This window comes from Urocitellus parryii, chromosome 6, assembly GCF_045843805.1.
Source record: "Urocitellus parryii isolate mUroPar1 chromosome 6, mUroPar1.hap1, whole genome shotgun sequence".
NCBI lineage: Eukaryota > Metazoa > Chordata > Mammalia > Rodentia > Sciuridae > Urocitellus > Urocitellus parryii.
In genome coordinates, this window is record NC_135536.1 from 133,971,289 (window position 1) to 133,993,510 (window position 22,222).

At 40.8% G+C, this 22,222-nt stretch overlaps 1 protein-coding gene across 2 annotated transcripts in view; it reads right to left on the reverse strand.

Annotated features, from left to right (window-relative positions):
• The window catches only part of Abhd2 (abhydrolase domain containing 2, acylglycerol lipase), a 100,854-nt gene that overhangs the window by 15,717 nt on the left and 62,915 nt on the right, over positions 1-22,222 (reverse strand). For both annotated transcript variants that reach the window (XM_026388103.2, XM_026388105.2), the window contains exon 6: positions 6,299-6,482. In XM_026388103.2, the coding sequence (XP_026243888.1) occupies positions 6,299-6,482 (184 nt within the window). The remainder of the gene's footprint in view (positions 1-6,298; positions 6,483-22,222) is intronic.

The following is a 22,222-nucleotide window of genomic DNA, read 5'->3' on the forward strand; positions in this document are numbered from 1 at the left end:
GGACACCTTGAGAAATTCACCAGGCTCTTCATGAGCAGCTTCAACCTTCCAAGGCTCGGTTTCCTATGTGCCAAATCAGGAGGTCGAACTAGAGAATTCATTGAACTACAGAATTCACCGAGATTGCTTCCATGCTGAGGTATCTAGATAGTTTCGTGAGAGACAGAACAGAGGCCACCTTGGAGACCTTGGTGGTTTTCCTGCTCCTGTTAACAGAGGTTAGAATTCTGCAGACAGGCGGATGTGGTGAGTAGAGAGCTGGCCAGCAAGTGGTATTGAGAATGGGTGTGAACTCTGGCTTTAACCTGAGATAGGCAGCTCCTGGGCTAGATGGGTCACGTCTACCCTATCTACCCTATCTACCCGGGAACTACATGACCCAAAAAAGAAGGTTTAAAGGGAATGGTGGTGGGGCATAAGAACACTTGTGATGAGAGTAAATGGGAAACTTCTAAGGGGAGGGAAGAGGACATTACAGTGTCAGAGAGCTAAATGCCAATGGGTGGAGCACAAACAAAAACAAACTAGCTCACAGAATACCTAAGATCTCAGTGGTGTCAGTGAGACTTCATGAGATGGGAAGGACCCTGGGATGGACACCATGTTACTCAAAATAAGGTCAATTTTCAGGAAGAGAAGCAGAATAAAGCTATATGGCTTAAGAAAACAGACCCATGTTGTCCAAAAACCTTGGGGAAAAACATGCAAAGAATGTTGGGTGAGAGATGCCAAGTCAGATGGAAGAAATAAATTTTACAGTTTAGATGCAAATGACAAAATGGGCATGGAAGCCAAGGGCACTAGACACTGCCCAAACTTCTACTTGCCTAAATGGCAGAACATCCAACTCCTTAACCTGCCTTTAGACAGTTATACTCTTTAGAAGAGAGAATGAATAGCAGGAACCACAACCCAGGCCCATCCAGATACTGGTCCACCAGCAGAAACTGGGCTGAGGACCCGGCAAAAAACTGGAACCCAGAGAAAAAGTAGCTAGGTCACTGTTATAGGAAGGAGAGGCTTTGTGTAATCCAGAGTGAATTTTGTTGGTAGAAACACAGGTTTCAAAAACATCAGAAAGAACCAGGATCATTCCAATAGGAAAGAGGCCTCCTAAAAGTAGCAAAGCTCTAAAAAAGTGATGCTGTCATTGAGGTCACAAAGGAGAGGAGAATACCCTGCAAACAAGTATGGTTTCACTGTCAGTCTTACTTGAGAATGATGCATATGCATTTTTAAAAGCTCTATAGTCTATCAATTTACTTATCCATTACCAAAATAAAGTTCTTGAAAGATGCCTTCATTACTTCTATCCAATACAAATTAAGTAATAATAATGTTTTTACCTACAATGTTTTCACAGTTGTTGACTTTTAACTGTTAAAATAATTTAAAAAGGTGTTTTAGAAGGTAATAGTTTTTTTATCAGAGATTGAACCTAGGGATGCCTAACTACTGGGCCACATCCCCAGCCCTTTCTTTATATTTTATTTTGAGATATGGTCTTGCTAAGTTGCTCAGGGCCTTGCCAAGTTATGAGGCTAACTTTGAATTTGTGATCTTCCTGCCTAAGCCTCCCGAGCTGTTGGGGTTTACAGGTGTGTGCCACTGCACCTGACATATTTTTAAATCACTAAGAAAAGGGTCCATACAAACAGGCATTCATGATTATTTTTAGGGGTCCTGTTCAGAAAAGGCTGGACTTTCTAACTCCTCAACTTTGCAAAATGAGCAGACTAAGCACTGAGTAAAATGAAGAAAATGAACTGGAGAAACCGATCATCTAATGTCCAAATTAATTCAAATCTCCTGACTCACATAAATAGCTCAAAGAAGTCCTTACATGGCTTGGATGGGCAAGCTTGGCTCTAATATTCCAAAAAGGGGAAAGAAGGAAAACTATGATTTAAGGTTGGTGATGAATTTATGGGATGTGCATCTAGGCAATATTAAAAAATACCTTGAAGGCAATATGCTTCATGAAACCTTAAAATTAGAGTACATTATGTATTTTCCTAGAATGCTATAGTATCAACATAAGAACTATTTTTACTTGGGCAAGGAGGGGATTCCCTTCCAGGCTTTGCCCAGATACAATCATATTTTCTCTTTTTTCATCCTGCAGATCTGAAACTCTATACTCATTAAATAATATCCTCCCATTTCTCCTTCCCTGCAATTGTATTTTATATAGCTGTTCTTTCCCCTAATTTTAATGTACACATTCTGTCACATTATATATTTTTCTTGATGTTTTTAAATAAAAGCTGCCTGTAGTTCCATTGAGTCAGTGTATCATAATTTACTTAACTATCCCCCAAGCTGGACATACGGATTATTTCTAACTTGATGCTACAAGAGAGAAGTAAGCAGAGGAAGCCAAACCAGGAGTAGCCTAAAGGAAAGGGCAGGGCACAGACATATGGGCAGTCCTAGGCAGACCACCAGCACAGTACAGGGCTTGTGGCCTCTGAAGAGGGAGGTGGTCTCTAGCCCAGGCCAGCAACTGGTTGTCTTTCACAGGTGGAGCCAACCTGAGGAGAGGCTATAACCTCTATCTAGTTCAGCTTGGGAATATGAATGGAAGAAAACCAAGCCCTTGGGGAGGGGGCTAAGAGTCTTTGATACCTGTCTAACTGGGCCTTGGTACTTCTATTGGGGTAGCAGGATTTGGAACTCAGGCTAGCGTAAGAATGGCCACCCACCAACTCCCTTTCTTGCTTAGAATATTTTCTCTCAGGGTATACATTTACAAGAATAGATTAGAATTAAGGGTACATACAGACCCCCTCATTTTTCTGATTAAAAACAATACGCACAACAACAAAATAAACAAGAATCTTCAGGTGCTAAGGGCAAACCATTCGGTCAGTTTTATAACCCTGTAGTGGAAAATCTGTTATTTCTGAGGACCTTATAGCTGGTGTGTTGGTTTGTGGCCTTATAAATATCATCCTATTGTCATTAAATTCGATAAGGTCCTCATATGTTGATTATTTTTGTTTAATCAACAAAATGCTTTTGTTTTAATTATAATTATTGGCCAATTCTTCAATGTCAGATTTTTTTTTTCCAGTACTGGGGATGGTCTACCACTAAGCTGCATCCCCAGCCCTCTCGCCCTCTCTATTTTTATTTTTTTATTTTGACACAGGCTCTCTCTAAGTTGCCTAGGGCCTTGCTGAGTTGCTGAGGCCGGCCTCAAACTTGTGATCCTCCTGCCTCAGCCTCCCAAGCTGCTGAGTTTACAGGAGTATGCCATAGTGCCTGGCTTGCAATATCATATTTTTGAGAGCTTTGTCAGGAGAGATTGATTCTACCAAACCAAAAAAGGTTCCCTTCCCTCCTCCTTAAGCTCCATTAGGGAGCTTATTCAGGATTGTGTTTCCAATCCCAGGAGGAAGTCTAACTGAAAGAATCAATGCACGATTTCACCTATCAGTAATCTTCTGGTCCCACTGGGTCTTCTCTATCACACTCCTGTCTGGTCACTACTCATCAATGAATTTATCATCAAGTATCTTCATAGTGAAGTTTCAGCTAAATAATTAAAGAAGATAGACTATGTCTGACCATGCAGCCTCCCTAGGCTGATTGGCAGCTGCTTATGCTGAGAGAATATGTTAAAGTCCACTACATATCATGGAATATCAATCAAGACAGTCCCCCCACTCCCCATATGCAGCAATGTGGTAAGATGTAAGCTGGTTTAGCAGCAGCTAGACTTTGCTAACTATAGCAAGCAGGTGGTTGGCTTCTCTCTGAGCCTTCCATTGGCTCTGACGAGGCTAGAGGGGAGGGAGGCGAGCTACTAAGTTTGAGAAGCCAGAAGGAGGGGAGTAACTGAGAAGGCAGTCCTCCAGGCTCAGCTAGAAAGGATTTACCAGAAGCACGAACTCCTGTGTGGCCCCTGCAGGCGCAGATGGGCCCTCCTACTCCACCTCCATGTAAGAGGACACACGCAGGCACAGCTGCCATCATCCCAGTGCTGAAAAGGATCATCACCCTCAAGTGTTGGCAAGAAAAAAAAAAAGGTTATATTGGTTTAAAGGACAAAACTGTCCCTTTATTCATTCAGAAGATCTGGTTGAAAGGTTGAGGGTACCTGAGCCTCAGGTAGCATCAGAATACATGGGACAATGGTGTCTGTCTGACCTGCCACAAGTTTCCATGTGTGGAATTGTATGATCTTAGCTCAAACATTCTCTATGTTCCCGAGAATAAAGTTGCCTGTTTTTCTCCTTATTGCATAAGACTGATGTGACCATATGTAATTATGTGTATGAAATCTTTTGAGAAGGGGCAAAATACAAAGCACCTTGCAGGTTCTAGTTTCCTACCCTCCTTAACCTGCTTTGCCTTAGTTAAGGACACTTGTTTGCTGACAGTGTGTGTCATGTGCTATTGGCAACAGCAGATGGCGCTACTGCAGCAAAATGAAATGAAGTTATTGATTTTGCGTTTTGAAGAACAAAAAAGAAAAAAAGAACAAACTTGTTAATCTTCCTATTTATCAAATCCAAGGCTCTTTGAATATCCAGTCAGCGTCCACAGCAAGTTCTCAGAAGTTGGTTAGGAAAGGAATCTAGTGATTTCCATTTTCTAGGCTTGCTGAAAATTGTGCCAGCTGTCAGAACCTCCCAGCTCTTCAGGCCATGCTCCCTCAGATCTGCTGGTAGGCTGGTCCCTTGCTCATTTATTTCCTATCCCAGTGACTGGGCAGGATGGGGCTTTAGTTAGCTCTGGTTACATATGGCTATGAACTTGGAGTTGAGTGTTTCCAGTCAAGCTAAAGTAAAGGAACATGTCCTTTCAGGTGGCTTCCCAGGGTCCATGGGGAAGACTGGAACCCCTTTCTTGGAAAAGTTTCATCAGGGACATTTGTCATGTCTGCTTTGGGTACATTTGAACCCTCCTTTTTGGCCAGCTTCAAGTTTAGGCAGAAGTTGAATTTGGGGCCCACATTTGCCCCCTGAATATGCCGGCTTCAAATTCCAGCAATAACTTTAGAAAGAATACAGATAAATTTAATCCGTCAGAATTATGAAATGGGCTTAAAATGCAGCATGAAAGATGTAAGTAAGGCAAAAGGGAATGACTTTTACGAGTATAAAGACTATCTGGCATTAGACAGGATCAATAAAGAAGTTTTTGTTTTTTTACTTCCTTGTGCAATTTTGGATTTATTCAAGATATTTTCAATAATTGGTCATATAAAAGACATTATAATGAAGAGTGACTATAGGAAAAAAGAGTTTTTTTTTTTTTTTTTTTGCAGGGGACGTGATACTGGGGATTGAATCCAGGGTGCTCTACCAATGAGCCACATCTCAAGCCCTTTTAAATTTGTGAGACAGAGTCTTGCTAAATTGTTGAGACTGGCCTTAAACTTGCAATCCTTCTGCCTCTGACTTTTAAGTCAATGGGATTATAGGTGTGCACCACTGTGCCTGGCTAGGAAAAAATACAAATGCATCTGAAGAGCCTGGAGAGAAATGTGTGTGTGTGTGTGTGTGTGTATGTGTGTGTGTTCAGATTTGGTACTTTACCTCTGAGCTATATCCCTAGACCTTTTTGTTTGGACAGGATCTCGCTAAGTTGCTTAGGACCTTGCTAAGTTGCTGAGGCTGGCCTTGAACTTGCTACCTTCCTGCTTCAGCCTTCCAAACTGCTGTGATTATAGGCATGTGCTACATTCTCAGTGACAGCACCAATCTTGAGGGGAGTCATCCTGTAGGTGTCTGTGGGCAGGAGACCACCCAGGGGGTCAATACCTTTGTGAAGAGATCTGGGATGCCTAAGAGATATGAATACTTGCAGGTGAGGATGCTTGTAAAATGGTTTCCACAGAGCCCTTCCAGATGCCATTTGAGACTTGGCTCTTACACAGGTAGGAGACATGTGCAATCATAAGGCCCTGCTCTCAGGTCCTAACTCACAACTTCCTGTGTCTTCTCCTAAACCCATGGTTCTGCCATATTCCTGAAGCATAAACACAGTAGTCACCTAACAGACACTCCCTAGGGAAGAAGCAGCTATTAACAGGGCCTTGGCTCACTCAATTATAGATCTGATCCTAACATGCAGCTGCATATATCAGGCTTATAGAGTCTGCTATAACAACTCCAATGTATGATGTGAAATCAAAACAAGATGAGACCAAGACTCAGAAACTTCTGCTCAGTCGGCCATGGTGTTCTCAAACCATGTCTGGTGCATTGGGACATCTCAATAAACAAATGCTAACAGAAAACCTGAAGGAAAAAAGAAGTATGTGCACACAGTGGAGATGACTCACCTCAGTGCGCTGTACCCCTGACACACGCTGACGCAGCACAGAACCTTTTCTTGGTTTGCCTGGGTCTCCCCCAAGTACTTGCACACGATGTTACCACCAAGGCTGAAGCCCACAACAACCAACTGGGTCATGGGATAGGTCTTCTTAATGTAGTTCACCATGGCTCCAAATTCCCATGTGCAGCCTGTGGGCAAAAAACAGGTGAGGTCACTCAATCATTTTAGGCGCAACAAATGTTGGAGAAAATGCAAGCTGGAAGGTTACTAAATTGGTGCAAATATACTAAAAGACAAGAAATTTATGTGTGTTTTGAGGGAGGGTAGGGGGAGATAGGCAGACAGAAACTATTCTTTGGCTACTTAGAAGTCTCTCCTCCCTCCCCCAGTATTAAACAAACATCAGAAGTACCCGCAAGCAGAGGTTCCATGTATCAAATAGATGCTCCTTTAAGGATGGGTCATGAGAAACTAGTTTAGATGCTCATGGATATTGGAATAGATTCAGGTGTGCATGAATACATATGTTCACATACAAATGTAAATAAACCAAGAGCAAATCCCTTTGAGAATAGTTTCATGAGCTACATTGGGATGCTATACTCAGGTGGACAATGATTCATGTGTTAAGAAAAGTACCAAGTGGCTGTTATTTACAGGATCTTCTTGTCAGTGTAGGGGAGGGAAGGAAAGGCAAATTTAGTCCAGAGGGATGGCCAGGATGCTCTGTAGGATTAGGATAAGATGTTCTTTGTGACGTTGGGACAGGGTGCCAAGGGAGGCAGCCCCATTCAGAAATACTCAGAGGAGCCTTCTGGATGGAGAGGTGTTTGCCTAGTTTGCTCAGGAGGAATGACCTCAGCTGGTATCCCCTTGGGAAGCTATTGGAGCCATGCTGTGTTTCTACAGCTTTGCTACAAAGAGGAGACAAATGGCCATATATAAGTAAAGTGATTCACCACATCCTTCTAAGACCCAACCTCAGACTCAGGGAAGCCAACTTAAGTAACACCTACCGGGGAAAGTTAGGAATATTGGCAGGAAGCATATACAAAACAGATTGGTGATGAATGCAGTGGCACACACCCACTATCCCAGGGACTCGGGAGGCCAGAGTTAGGAGGATCACAAGTTCAAGGCTAGCCTCAGCAATTTATTGAGACTCTGTCTCAAAATAAAAAAAATAATAAAAAGGACTGGGTTTGTAGTTCAGTGGTTAAGTGCCCCTGGGTTCAATTCCAAATAACCCAGACTGGTATGAGAAGAGAATGAATTTACAGTAGAAAGATGAGTTGCTGACCTGGGCACTGGCTCAGAAGTTTTGACATCCCTAATGGATTTGGACAGTTTCTTCCTTAATCAGCAAGCCATGCCTGGGGCAAGCTCCCAGGTATCTGTCTTCCTTTTATGGTGGGCTGCAGACTGAGTCAAACCAACACGTGCAGGAGTTCTTAAATTGCAGTATGCCCAGAATCACCTGGACAGAGTGTCAGAAATGGGCAATCCTGGGCCTCACCCCCCAGAGATGCTGATTTTATGAAATGGGGACCAGGCCCAGGAATCTGAACAAAAATTTTTTCAGTAGTCAATTCATGCATATGGTACAGAATTCCAATGACATAAATGATGCTTAAAAGGTAAGTTTCCTATTTTCTCTTTCTCTCTCTCCCTCCCTCCCTCCCTCCCTCCCTCCATCTCTCTTTTAATACCAGTGGTAGCATACACATTCTTTAGTACCTTCCTTTATCCCTCTACAATGTCTTGGAAACCATTATGTATCAGTACAGTTGAGACCTATGCTCCACCTGGGAAGGAAGCAGGTCTCCCTCACTCCAGTGAGATGCTAGAGGATCAGGTTTCCTATTTTTCTCCCTCCTGCACCCATCAGGCTGGGACAGTCTGTAGTCTTCAATAAAGATGCCAATGAACAGAATGGACCCTCTGAAGGGTCAAGAAGCTGGTCCAAAGGGAACTGGCTTCTTCACTCTGGAATTTGAAAGGCCAGGCTTTCATGCCCACTTAGGTCAAATTTATCCAAATTTGTCTAAGATTTTCTTTTTAAAAAGGTAGCAACGGAAGAAACATGTACCTCTAGGAGGTGCTTGATTTAAAATGAGGTGTTGTAGTGTAATGCACTCAACTGATATCACAGATGCTCAGTCACACAACAAATAAAAACTAAGAAATCTCATTAGAACATTTGTTCACCTCCTTCAGGACATTAGGGGCCCTAAATACAGGTTCATAAAGAAGCAGAGTGGCCTCAAGGCTAAGTGAAAGGGTCTGTGGTCAGACTGCCTGGGCTTACCTCCTAGTGGCCCCAAATGCTACTAGATTTCCCTCTGGTGACAGGTGGCCCTGGGTATGAGGAAAATCTACTGTTTCTGGCTTCCTGCTAGAGAGAGACTCAGGGCCCACAGAAATGGGTATTTTTTAACCTATACTACAGATACTTTTTATCCTGAGAAACTTTGGCAAATATTGTTACCTTGGGCAAATTACAATTAATTCTGGGTTTGTTTCCTCTTCTGTAAATTGAAGGTAATAATAAATACTTCATAGAGTTGTTTGGAGGCCTGAATAAGGTGATACACATAAATGCCTTAAAGTAGGGTCTAGAATATAATGAGCATTCAGTGTTATATGATTATGACTGATTGCAATTTTTTATTTTGAAAATATCATTTAAGTACATCTATGTTCATAGCAGCATTATTCACAACAGCCAAGAATATCAACAGATGAATGGACAAATCATCAAAACATAGTATTTTGCCTATAATGAAAGATATTCAGCCTTAAAAAAGAAGGAAATCATGACCATGCTACCACATGGAAGCACCTTTAAGACATTATGCTAAATGAAAGAGGCCAGTTACAAAAACACAAATACTTATATGGTACCTAGAGTAGTTCAATTCATAGAAAATAGAATGATGGTTGCCAAGTGCAGGAAAAAGGAGAAATTAGGAGTTGTTTAATGAATCTCAATTTTGCAAAGTGAAAATTCTGGAAATTAGTTGTACAACAAAGTGACAACACTACTGAATTGTAGAATTAAGATGGTAAATTTTATGTTATGCATATTTTATCACAATTAAAACAATCATTCAAACAAGGATCTGCAGCTTAACACTCGGAAAGGCCATGCTAAATTTCTGGATTTTTCTTTAAAGCAGTGTTCTTTAATCTGATTGTATATATATATTTTTTTTTGTTTTGTTTTGTTTTTTTTTTTTTTAAAGAGAGAGTGAGAGGGGCTGGGGATGTGGCTCAAGCGGTAGCGCGCTCGCCTGGCATGCGTGCGGCCCGGGTTCGATCCTCAGCACCACATACCAACAAAGATGTTGTGTCCGCCGAGAACTAAAAAATAAAACATTAAAAAATTCTCTCTCTCTCTCTCTCTCTCCTCTTTCACTCTCTCTTTAAAAAAAAAATAATAATAAAGTTTTAAAAAAAAAAAAAAAAAAAAAAAAAAAAAAAAAAAAAGAGAGAGTGAGAGAGGGGAGAGAGAGAGAGAGAATTTTTTTTAATGTTTTTTATTTTTTAGTTCTCGGTGGACACAACATCTTCGTTGGCATGTGGTGCTGAGGATCGAACCCGGGCCGCACGCATGCCAGACGAGCGCGCTACCGCTTGAGCCACATCCCCAGCCCTGACTGTATATTTGAATCACCTGACCCAATAAAAGCTAATGAACCAGGCCTAATGGTACATGCCTAAAATTCCAGTGGCTCAGGAGACAGAGGCAGGAGGATTGGAAGTTCAAAGTCAGCTTTAGCAACTTAGCAAGACTGTCTCTAAATAAAAAAGTACACACACACACACACACACACACACACACACACACACACACACACATAAATGGGCTGGGGATGTAGCTCAGTGCTTAAGCATCCCTGGGTTCAATTCCTGGTGCAAAATAAAAATAAGATAAAAATAAATGCTAATGCATGGCCCTCCCTCAGAATAATTAAATCAGAATGTCTGAGGGTAGGACCTGGGCATGGGTATTGTTTTAGAGGATCCAATGTGCCTGGTACTAGGACTGAGAACTACTGCTCTAAAGATCAAGGACCTCACCAGCTCAGACCAAAATGAGAAAGTATTTTTTGAGGCACCCCTTCTTCTATGCCTGGACCATCTCTTTTCCAACTTCCTTCCCTTCCACTTGCAATAAGCAGCCTTCAAAGATGGGGCACTGCGCAGACTTTGGAAGTATCTGAAGCGGAGACGTCAGACTGGTAGCAACTTTCTAAACATTTCCTCAATGCAAGGCTTCTACAGGGGCCAGTCCCCACTCAACACAACGAGATACACCCTCCAGACTCATCAAACACCTGACAAAAACAAGCTTTAAATCCTTAAATATATACAATTACTTGCTAGTGATCTTTCTTGTAAAAAGTGAGTCAGAAAAGCTACACGGAGGTTAAATGTCATCGTAAGAATGATATATTAGCCCAGGGGTTCTCAAAGTGGTCCCTGGGCCAACAATATTAGCATTGCCTGGGAACTTGTTCAAAATACATGTTTCTGTGCCCTGCTCCAAACCTATTGAACCAGTTCTAGAGATAAGTTTAAACAGAGAGCTCCTTGAAACAGTCATCGGGGGCCCCAATTCCAGAGTTTTGGATTTAGGAAGTATGGGTAGGCTAAGCATTTGCCTTGTATCACAATTCTACATAAGTAATCATTCTTATGTATTGTTAGTTTTATTGTACTGTTTAATTATTGAAAGTCTTATTTTCCCCTGATTCCTTTTAGACTCATCTATCTTTATTCTGATTTGATACTTATTATTTGAGACCTAGCGCAGATGTTCAGATGTCACTGGGGCAGTTACAAAACTTGGATTTGCTATACCACTGAGGAACAATTAAAGCTTATTGTGTAGGCTCTTGGGGAGTTTCCTTTTAATTAAATCTAAACACATCTGATCTGGATAAAAGGCCAGCCTTGCCTGATGCTGGACAAGCTGTTGGGTGATCCATGAAGAGCTGCCACTTGCCCCAGGCAAGGGAAGGGCAAAGACATGGTGTGCCTGCCAAGCTCCAGCTCCAGGATTAGCCTTCTGGAAAACTGGGTCCTCCCGGGACCTCCACCTGATGCCAGTTACCAATACCCTCAGTGCCTGGGAGCCCCTCCCTGGCTTGTTAGGTTATCAAGAGCTACAGTAATCTGTTTTTTTAATACGAGGGAGATTTTAATGAAGTTCTAGATATTTAATCCTTCTGGGATTAGCACTAGTAACACGATTAGATAGCTAATCTCGTTGCAGCTTTTCAAAGACAAGATGAAATTTAATACACTGGCCTGGCCTTAGAGAGAGGAAGAAGACAGGGCCATCCTGGAAAGGCCATCCCTGCTGAAAGTAGGAAAGGCTTGGTACCTTTTTCTTCAAGCCCCCACCCTCAAAGAAAGACAAGGCAAAGGCTTTTTGAAAGCCACTATTTCAAAAGCCACTTTCCCAAATGACACTAACATGACTAAGTAGGCTAAAATACAAGGACCCAGGGACTTAGTGTTCCTTGTTCATGGAGACTTTGAGTCATCTCCGCATTCCCCATGCCAGGCATGGGCCTGGCACTTGGTGGGTGTGCCACAAAATGTTAGGTGGATAAGAAGGAAGTCTGATTCATACGGAATGACAACACACGGTGTTGGCCAGTGTGACTGCACAGCGGGTAGGAAAGAAGCACTTGAATGTCTTTCCTACTAAGTTTCATCTGAGAGAAAAACATAGCCAGGCTAAGAACACGGCTCACTGACAGGTGGGTGGCTAAGAGGCCTGGCAGCCTGTCACTTTCATAGCGAAAGTACATGAGTCATTTCTTAAAGCCAAAAGGGAAGCTATTACTAAATTGGGTCACTTGGGAAGAAAATAGCTGTAGCAATAAGGTGGGAGCCCCTTTTTGCCCATCACTTTAGTTTGCTTGGATGGGTCTCATCTCTGAAACAAAAATGAGTACTTTTAGTTTTGTTTCTCCAGGTATAAACTGCCTAAAACTGCCCTCTTATAGCTGCCGTCTTCAGCATTCAGATCTCATTCTGAAAGTGCAGAACCTATCATCACTGCCTCTCCACAATTCTGCTCTGGATATGACCCCTTTGCATGTCCTGAAGCTCCCAGCTCTGACTCTCAGCAGGTGGTCTTGCCATATGCTGGAGCTTCCATATTTTACTCCTTTCCCTTTTATGTTCTCTCTCCTTTCACCTTTCCCCACCTCCTTCCTTCCCATTGTGTTCTTCTGCCATCATCAACTTGACTGTTTCAGGCAGAGGCAACATAATTCATATTTGTCAATCTGGAATCATGAACACAATCCCAAATTGAATCTCTATCAATTAAAATGGTAGACATGAGAAGTCTATAGAAACATCTAGGTTCATGAGCTAATCAAATATTATAAGATGGATTGAACAGTAGAAAAAATTGAAGTTTCTTTATTATATGTATCTCCTTTATGGTGAGGAATGACTGTCCATCCTAGTTTGTCTAAGAGAGTCCTGGGATCTGCCTGCTATTTAGATGTGGCTATTAATAAGGTCCTTCTTTACTCTCAAAAATGTCCCAGTTGCGATACTATATTATATAGTCATTTCAGGTCCAGGGCCTCTCTTCTCAATTCCAAGACTGAAAGGCTGCTCTCTAAGCAAAGTAAAATTTTCTGACCTTACCTTCAAGTTCCAAAAGATATTTTAAAAACCAAAAACTTCTAGTGTTAAACTCAATTAAAGAGCTCCTTCTCTAAGCAACAGAATCCCAATGCTATGATTTTAGGTACTTCTCAGCTTGATGTCTAATGCTATAGAGTCAAGAATTTAGAAGTAAGGAAAGGACTCATTTATTTATTATTTATAGTTAACTCACAGGAAGAATCAATTTACAACTTTTGAGCCCATTTTTAATGCTTGGTGTTCTGGTCAGAAAAGAGTGTTAAGTTCTTAGGAGGCTCATGGTCATAAGGGACTTGGTCACCCTATGGGGGCCAAAGCTAGGTTATTTTTATTCCTGTCACCTGATATAGAAGAGACATAAAAATTTTAGTTTTTCTCTCTTCAAATCAAGATCAAACTCAGGACCCTTTATTGCTCATCTCTTAACTTTCTGGCAATAAAACTTCAAGATATGAAGATGTGACACTAGGGCCAGAATCATCATCAGCTGGAAAATTCTGGCTTCAGTTTACTCCTTGGCTGATAGACATGATCCAGTTATAGTTTGCTCTGAATATAAATACAGGACTGTTAGGGTATGAGGCTCTTTGCAAAGATAGGCCCTGAACTTTCTGGTCCCCAAACATCACTGACAAAAACACTCACATTCCAAACATTGTCTGGGTTAGTGTTCCAACTAAAAAGTAGGCTCTTTGTAAATAATATACTTCAAAACATTTTTAAGACTTCTCCGTCTTCCTTCTTTTCCAAGTGCTATTGACTGATCTCATCCACATCACAGAGATGGAACCTGGCCTGTTCCAGTGTAGTATCCCATTTCTTATTTACCAATAAGACAGTTTAGTGAACTTTAAGACAGGTTGAAAATTTCACTATGGTGGGTGCTACTAGTCATCCTAATAGGTTCATATTTTATTTTTGGCTAGATCAGCTAATGTCATTTAATTTAATTTATTAAAAGAAATTTTTAATATTTTCCAGTTTAAAAAAGTCTATGGACTATATTAAGGTAAGTAGAAGAGAATTTTTTTAAAAGAAAGAAAATTATCCTTAGAAGTTAAAATACAGTGAACAAAGCACGGAACGCAATTAAAAACTCTTTCCAGTACTAAGTTTAAGAGTTTACTCCAGGGCTGAGGTGTAACTCAGTGGTAGAGCACTTGGTCAGCATGTGTGAGCTCTTAGGTTCAATCCTCAGCACCACCACTCACACACGAGTTGACTCTGACTATTTGAATATTAAAACTAATAGCTTTGAGCTGAAGATGTGTGATCCAACCAGATTTGACTAGGAGGCCCATCCTGAAAGTCCTGCAACAGGAAAGCAAGCATTTCTCCTTCAAAATAACTCTCAGGGTCTGGTCACCCCTGTGACCACAGAAAGAGACATAACTCAGACCAAGCTCAAAAAACAAGAAAGCATTTTGCACTAAACAAAAATGGTGTCTCAAATTAGTCCTTGTGGAAGTTCAAATGTTCATAAGAGGTCACTGTACGAAGCTGCTACAAAGGCAAGGTTGGTTAACTGTTCCAGTAAACACTTGCCTCTTCTTTTCTAAGTTGGCTCACAGAAAACACAAAGTTAGAGTAAAGGACTAATAAAGACAATCATCATTGTCATTGTCTGGTATCTGCTGGACTCTGTGCCTTTTGTGTTACTGCTGATTCCCCCATAACCTTCCTCAACTCTTCCACTAGGCATTCAGCCTCCACCTATGGGTCTCTAAAGAACTGGCTCTTGCCCTGTGCAGTCTTTCCTGAGAAGATCTAAGAGAGATACTAGATGCAGGAGATTAACAGAAAATAATACAACAGTTAAAAAACTAAGATCTGGTTCTTGTCCCTGAAAAGTAGATACTCTTTTTGGATAAAGATACTCTTATTGGTAAATAGTCTTTTTGGATAAAGCCAGCAAATAAGCTTAAACTGATTGTGGCCATATGCCCTTTCCTTAACCAAGTTAGATGTGAGGTGCTCCTTATACACTGGGAGATTTCTGAAGGCAGGGACTTAAATTTATACCTGTATCTTCATTATAGGGGGTGGCCCCATGAGGCTCTGGAGGAAGCTGGATGAATGAACCCAAATCCACCAGGCCCATTTCTGTGGCTTTAAGCAGCTCTCAGGTATTCTTTTGCCTTGTATCTAAAATGCATCTGAGTGAGACCTATTTCCTAACACCTCAGAAGTATCAGCAGGATGCACTTTCTTATATGAAAGGGAAAGTAGCCCATTGTTCTGGAGCATGAACTCTCAGACAACAGCTAGATTGCCTGAGTTTGAAACAGGGTCACCCATTCCTGTCAGCCTTGTGATATGGAGCATTACTACATCCTGCTGGACCCTCATCTGTAGAAGGGAAATGACTGGTTTAATTTGTACGTACATAGAGCCTGAGTAAATAATAAATGTACCTGGTACAGAGCAAACGCCATGAAAGTGACAGCTATCAATACAAACAGTAATATCTACTGCCACCAAAGTGGGGAAAAACCTTTTTGAATGTTCAAATATCTTCCTGCTCCTTTCTATCCTAATGAACCATATTCTAAATAGGAAATTAACACCACAGCAGAGGTGTTATTGAATTGGGGTTAAGAATCATACAGTTTAGCCAGGTGTAGTGACATACGCTACAGTTACTGGTGAGGCTGGGGCAGGAGGACTGCAAGTTTGAGGCCAATATGGGCAACTTAGTGAGACTCTGTCTCAAAATAAAATTAAATCAAATTGGGGGGGAAAAAAAAAGAACAAGGGCTTGGGATGTAACTCAGTGGTAAAGTGCTCTGGGTTCAATCCCTAGCACCTCCCCAACCACCACCACAACAACAAATCACAGTTTGAATACTGGTTCTGCTTACTAATCACATGACCCTAAATGAGGAACTTAACCTCAACCTCCTCAAGCCTGTGATAGTAATTATATCTACCTTTGAGGCAGTAAAGATCAAGTGAAGCACACACACAAAATTCAGCACATGCCTGGCATTTATTAGTGTGAGATAGATGGTGACTACTATCATGAAGGACTTTCCTTAGTGAATTTATCTTTGAAAGGCAGCACCAAGGATTCTGAGAATGCCTAATTATCCACTTAGGACGTTCTTCTGAGCAAGAGAGATCTGTTTTCAACCATTTCTAATCACATCAGCAAAGATGGCTGGTAACAAGGGATTAACGCTTGCATGGATTGGAACAGAGTTAGTTTGATAAATAGGAAAAGATCTTTTGTAATTTTCTGAGAGAGATCTGAGGAGGTATATAACAGGAAAAGAAGAATATAGTGTTTTCATGTCAAAGTCCTTTATTGATTTCTTCTGGTGAAGACAACTATTTCAGAAAGCCAAAAGGGTATTGAATGGCTGGCTTCTGCTCTAGAGATGTGATTTGCACAAAGGAGGACTTGCAGAACAGTAAGGCACACCCACTTAGACACCATACATTCACAAACTGCCATTTCACGTCCATCACCTGGATCCTCATTCAGTCAGCAGGCAGTAGTGTCTAAGGAGAGGAGCAAAGTCTATGGTTCATCAGGATTCTTGGAAATGGGAGCTACCACAGGGAGCACAAAGACTGCCTGTTCTCATGAAGTGGATTTTTTGGGTGGAGAGGCAGGTAATAAACATGTAAAGAAACACATGTGAATATAAGTTCACAAATGTTAAAAAAAAATACTGAACTTCAATTCTCAAGTGCCTTGAAAAATGTCAAGAATGACATTAGGTAGAGGATGACTTGGGAGGTTGGAGCCACATTACATGGGGGGAGGAATTAATGAAGGACTCTCTGAAAAGGTGAAATGTTGGATGAAACTCAAATGACAGGGAGGAGCTGTGTGAAGGCCACAGGAAGGCCTTCCAAACAGAACTTGGATGGACCTGAGATAAGCAGGCTCTGGAGTCCCTCTAGCACTTGGTGATGCCAGGGCCAGGCCCTGGCACTCACTCATATGCTTAGGGTGGGACCATGCAGCCTGACTTGTGGACTGCAGCATGTCTTGAGGACCCAGAATGCCTCCCAATGTCACATCCAATCACTCCATACTGAAAAGGAAGCTGACTTAGTTGGAGAAGAAAGAAGATTAAAAGAAGCATAAGAAACCTATCAGCCAATTGAACATATTGATGGACCTGACTCGAATCCTGGAAGCAGGCAAGAGGAGCAAGTCCCATCTCCCTCTTTCAGATTTCATTTAGCATCAGCAGAAGTGAAGGTTTCTTGTTTTATGGAAAAAAAAATCTGTGTCTCCCTGATAATATCCAACTATACTTTATACAAAAGAAGACATCCACACCAAATTTTCAAAATAAAGAGGTGGAAAGATTCCCATTTGCATCTATTTCTGGTAGAGACAAGACTGGTCAGAGTAACTGTTATGGGGTGATGGCACGTTGAGGTTTATTCTGGTTTCATTCTACTATTATCCCTACTTCTGCATATTTTGAAAATTTCTATAATAAAAAATTAAAAGCAAAACAAAACTAAAGAGGAAATGGAACAAGTCTTATGTCTGTGGCTTTGAAAACCTAGGCTGAACCACGGGCTCCCCAGGAGCTGGCATCCAGCCCTGGGATCTTTAAAAAGTTCCCAGGTGGAATTCTACTATTGAGCCAGTATATAGCCATGACCTACACGAGGAGAACTAGGAGTTTCAGAAAAATGCCACGTTCCTTAAGAAGAAAAGTACTGTACAAATGAACTCTTCAAGTTAACTTATATTTATTAATTCTATTAAAAATTGTAATAAACTGTGCAGAGTTTGCTAGTATCTATTTTCCCTTCCTGGAAGATGCATCTCTACCTCAATGGAGTTGGGTTTGGCCATGTTGTGTATTTTGGCCAATAAATTATGACCAGGAGTGACCTCTATGGTTTCTCAGAAGCTTCAAGAGTCAGGTTTTTTCCATTCTCTGTGAGGCTGGCTCCAGCTGGTGGCTGCTGCTCCAGCCTAAGCCCTAGGATAATAAGATGGGGACCCGGAACCCCCTGCTGTGCCACAATGGATGTGTCCTGTGAGGCAGAAAACATCTTTGTTTTTAAGATTTGGGGAGCTGTTTGTTCCTACAGCATAATCAAATCTATTATATCTGACACAAATTTAACATAGAGCCCAAGTAAATAATTCTAAAGTCCAACAGAATGAAATAGAACGGCAAGGAGAGAAAAACACACCCTGAAGAAGCAAGAGAACTGCTGGATATTAGGCCAGATACAAAACAATGCAATAGTAAACAATAGTAATAGTAGTTACAAAAAGTCACAAAACAATAGCAATTAAAAGTTAATGACATTGGGCATGGAAACAAAACTCTACAGATATGTTTTTGCTAATTTAAAAAGCCCATCCATGAATCCCAGTGGCTTGGAAGGCTGAGATAGGATGATTAATGCTTAGTGCCTCACTTTTGCTGAGGCTAGCTTCAAATTTACAACTCAGTGAGACCTTGTCTCTAAATAAAATACAAAATAGGGCTGGGGATGTGGCTCAGTGGTTGAGTGCCCCCGAGTTCAATCCCCAGTACAAAAACAAAACAGTGATGAGGGTTTTTCAGTTCCAGCATGTTAACTGTTGAGCTGCCTCAGTTTACCTATCACAAGTAACAAGCCTGTCAGGCAAGGTGTTGCATGCTTAAAATCCCAGCAGCTCAGGAGGCTGAAGCAGAAGGATCTTGAGTTCAAAGCTAGCCTTAGCAACTTAGCAAGGCCCTAAGCAAATTAGTAAGATTTTGTCTATAAATATAAAAAAGAGCTGGGGATGTGGCTCAGTAATGAAACACCCCTCAGTTCAATCCTGGTACCAAAAAATAAAAATTAAAAAAAAATATATGTATATGTATTTTAATTTTATATATAAGTATAAAAGTAATAAGCCTGGGCTTTGCCTTCATGCATAAGGCCACCTTCACTAAAGGGGTGCTCTTTATCCACCAGTCCAGAGAACCATTTATTAAAAACTCATAATTTTAAGCTAAAATAACATATATCACAATGGCACCTAAGGAAACACTAGCATTTCCTTTCCTTGGTGTCCTCCCAGCTACCATAGATGGTTTACATTTTAGATTTCAGTATTGTGTGTGACTTCTGGATTTTATACCCATTAAGGTCACATTTTTTAAAATCTTATTTCCAAAGGGTATAAGAGGCACTGTAAAGTTAAAAGATGCACCAATGTATTCAATTAAATAGCAGGGCTAGAAAAATCATCCCAAGTAACCTTTCGGGAAAACTACCAAAGTAAAACAAACTGTAGGAATTCACTTCTAAAATTCTGATGAAACAAAAATGTAACAAATAAAAGGAAATGGGGAAATGGGGGGTGATGGGGACAGGACTGATGTGTTCCCTAAATGGATCCACCTCAACTGTGTAGATTTTTTCATGCTCAGATATAACTCATTAGCCCAACTATACCACCAACTAGGCCCAACAAGCTGTTTTTCTGCTGGGATTATCCTGCCCAGAGCCCTTGTTTATAAGCTCACCTTTGAGGACCCAGCTCAATGCCTTTCTTGGGAGACTCCTCCCACTGCAGCATGACTCTTCACCTCCAGAGTCAGCTGGCATCCCCATGCCCACCAGCCCCTCTTCTAGGGCACTCATCACACTAGGCTACAATGGTTTACTGATAGACTCAACTTCCCCTTCAGAATATGATTTTTTAAAAAAAATCTGGTCAAAAACATTAACCAACATTAACAGACCTCCAAGTATTGAAATAAGAATAAACCCAACATTTAATAAATGGTTACTACTGTCAGTTTTTTAATCCCTCAACTACCTGCCAAGTACTCAGCAACCCACCTACTATTGTAGTTGAATCTGGAACTGAGGTTAAGCAAACTGCTCAAGGCCATGTGGCCAGTTGACAGCAGCACTGCAGTAGCTGATCCAGGGCCTGTCTCTTGACTGGGGTCCTTCCTAAGAGAACACTCCACACAGAGTCTGTTCTTCTCTGCACCTTTTTCTAACCAGATCCCCTGACTTGGTAATGCATTCATGTGGCCTCCTCTAGCCACCACCCAGAGTACACGGGGTGTGGGGGGCCAATTCCCACAGAGCCAGCCATTCTACCAGCTCTGAGATGGTTCTGGAGGATGAGGTAGCAGGATTAGGTTCCTATCTTTTAACTCTTCTGTCTACAGGTTCCATGCACTTGGCCAAATGGCTTAACTCTCTGTGTCTTAGTCTTTCAATCAGAAGTTCACTAATTCCTGGGTGAGGCTGAGGGGACGATATCTAGGTGAGACAAGCACAGGGCTGGCTCACATTAAGTGCCTTCACTGGCATTTCTTGTGCAGTTTGGCACACTTGTGCTCCTAAGTCTCTGCTTGCCCTGCAGCCAAGCCACACCTCTCATCAAGTATTTGTTTAGATGGAGCTCTAAGTCCACATACAGAACCTTACGATTATTTCCCACTGTTTTCATTTGTATTAGATTTTGCTTATTTATGCCTTCTGGATCCAATTCTTTTTCTCACTCCCAACATGCCTGTGTTTTATCTGCAAATCTGTACAATTGTCTGTGTCTTCAAGCCACTGACGAAACTGCTGAACAGAACAGAGCCTATATAATGGGTGTCTTCAGGTGTGGGAGTAAATGCAGAGGAGGAAACAGGCTCAGAGTACCTAGCCCCAGGCCTGGATGTGCCTACTTCCCTGCCCTGCCCTTGGAGGAGAGTGACCTTATATGTTACCAAAGGCATCATGAACTGGAATGACCTTGCTAGAGGGCAATATATTGCTATGTACGAATACACATAAAAAATGTTAACTCCATAATTTCACTGGAAACTTACTCCAAAGAAGTCACTAAAGAGTTAAAGAACTTCCACTTGCATCCTAAGGATCAGTGAAATCACTTCCTTGCACCAGAACCAGCTGTTTAGAACTTAAGAATAAGAGTATTTCATTAATTTTTTATAAGTCCATTATAAAAAATCCTGACTTGAAGCTTAATTGTAATGAGGATGTTCATATTTATATTTTGAAGTTGTACATTGAAGAGCTTTTTCTTGCAGATTTTGTCAATGCATATACCTTAGAAATAAAAACATTTTTCTTTTTATGCTATGTCATATTTCTTGAATGTTCTGCTCATTGTTTCTTACCATTTTCATTGTGTTGTCTACATTCTTTTCAATATAGTTATATTTGTCTTCATTGTCTGAGGTCCTGTTTTCCAAGTGGTCTAATCTATTGTTAATACTCAATTGAACTTTTAATTTAGTTTATTCTTTCTTTCATTTCAAGGCTTTCTGGTTTTTTTTTTTAGAACCTCTATGTCCATATTGAAGTAATCTTTTGCTTTCTGTATTTCTTTATGTAGCTCTTTGTCAGAATGATCTTTTGCTGACTGTATTTGCTCCTTATATCATTCTTTAATTCACAGAACATTTTAAATATGCACATCCTTCTCGGTCTATCTTCTGCTGTGCTGGCCATGGATTCTAATATGTAGTATCTTGATTTGTTTGGGGGCAATTTCTTCCCTTGTCTTTTTATATTGCTTGTGTGTCTTCCCTTCTAGCACTGTGGATCCGAGGCATTACTGTTTTTACCCTATAAGGCTTATAGTGCCCCTGTAGGGATCCAATACCTCTCCTTTGAGGTGAGGGACAATGTCATCAGATCCCAACATAAACAATATACCCCCTAAAAACAAATGTTTGCTAATAAGACGTTTATATTTGGTCGCAATGTAAAAAAAAAAAAAGTTAAAAAGAGCTTCATAGCACCATCATTTAAAATGCTAAAAAACTTTAAATGACCTACATGTCCTAAAAGAGGAATGGGTAAATAAACTACAACAGAATAGTAATATCAATGTGGCTCTTAGAATAATTAAACAGAGTATGCATTTTTTATGCTGGTGACTATAGAGTTACTTTAAAAAGTCACCATAGGTACACATGCCATGACTACAACTCAATAAAAACTACATGCACATAGATACAGACAGAATGGGAGGAAGTAATAGAACATCATAGTTATTATGTGGTTGTTTCCCATTAAAACATATTAGTTTATTTAGTCATAAACATCCCAAATGCTTGTGCACATACAGATGCATAATTCTGTTTATTATCGTATACTTATTATGTGAAGGGAGAACTAAATATTAATCAAGAATGAATAGTTCAGAAGCTAGAGCCTTAACAAATACAGGATTTCAATTAAAGTCAAGAAGGATTTGCCTACTGCAATCTGTATACGGGGTAAAAAAACTTGAATCAAAGTGTGA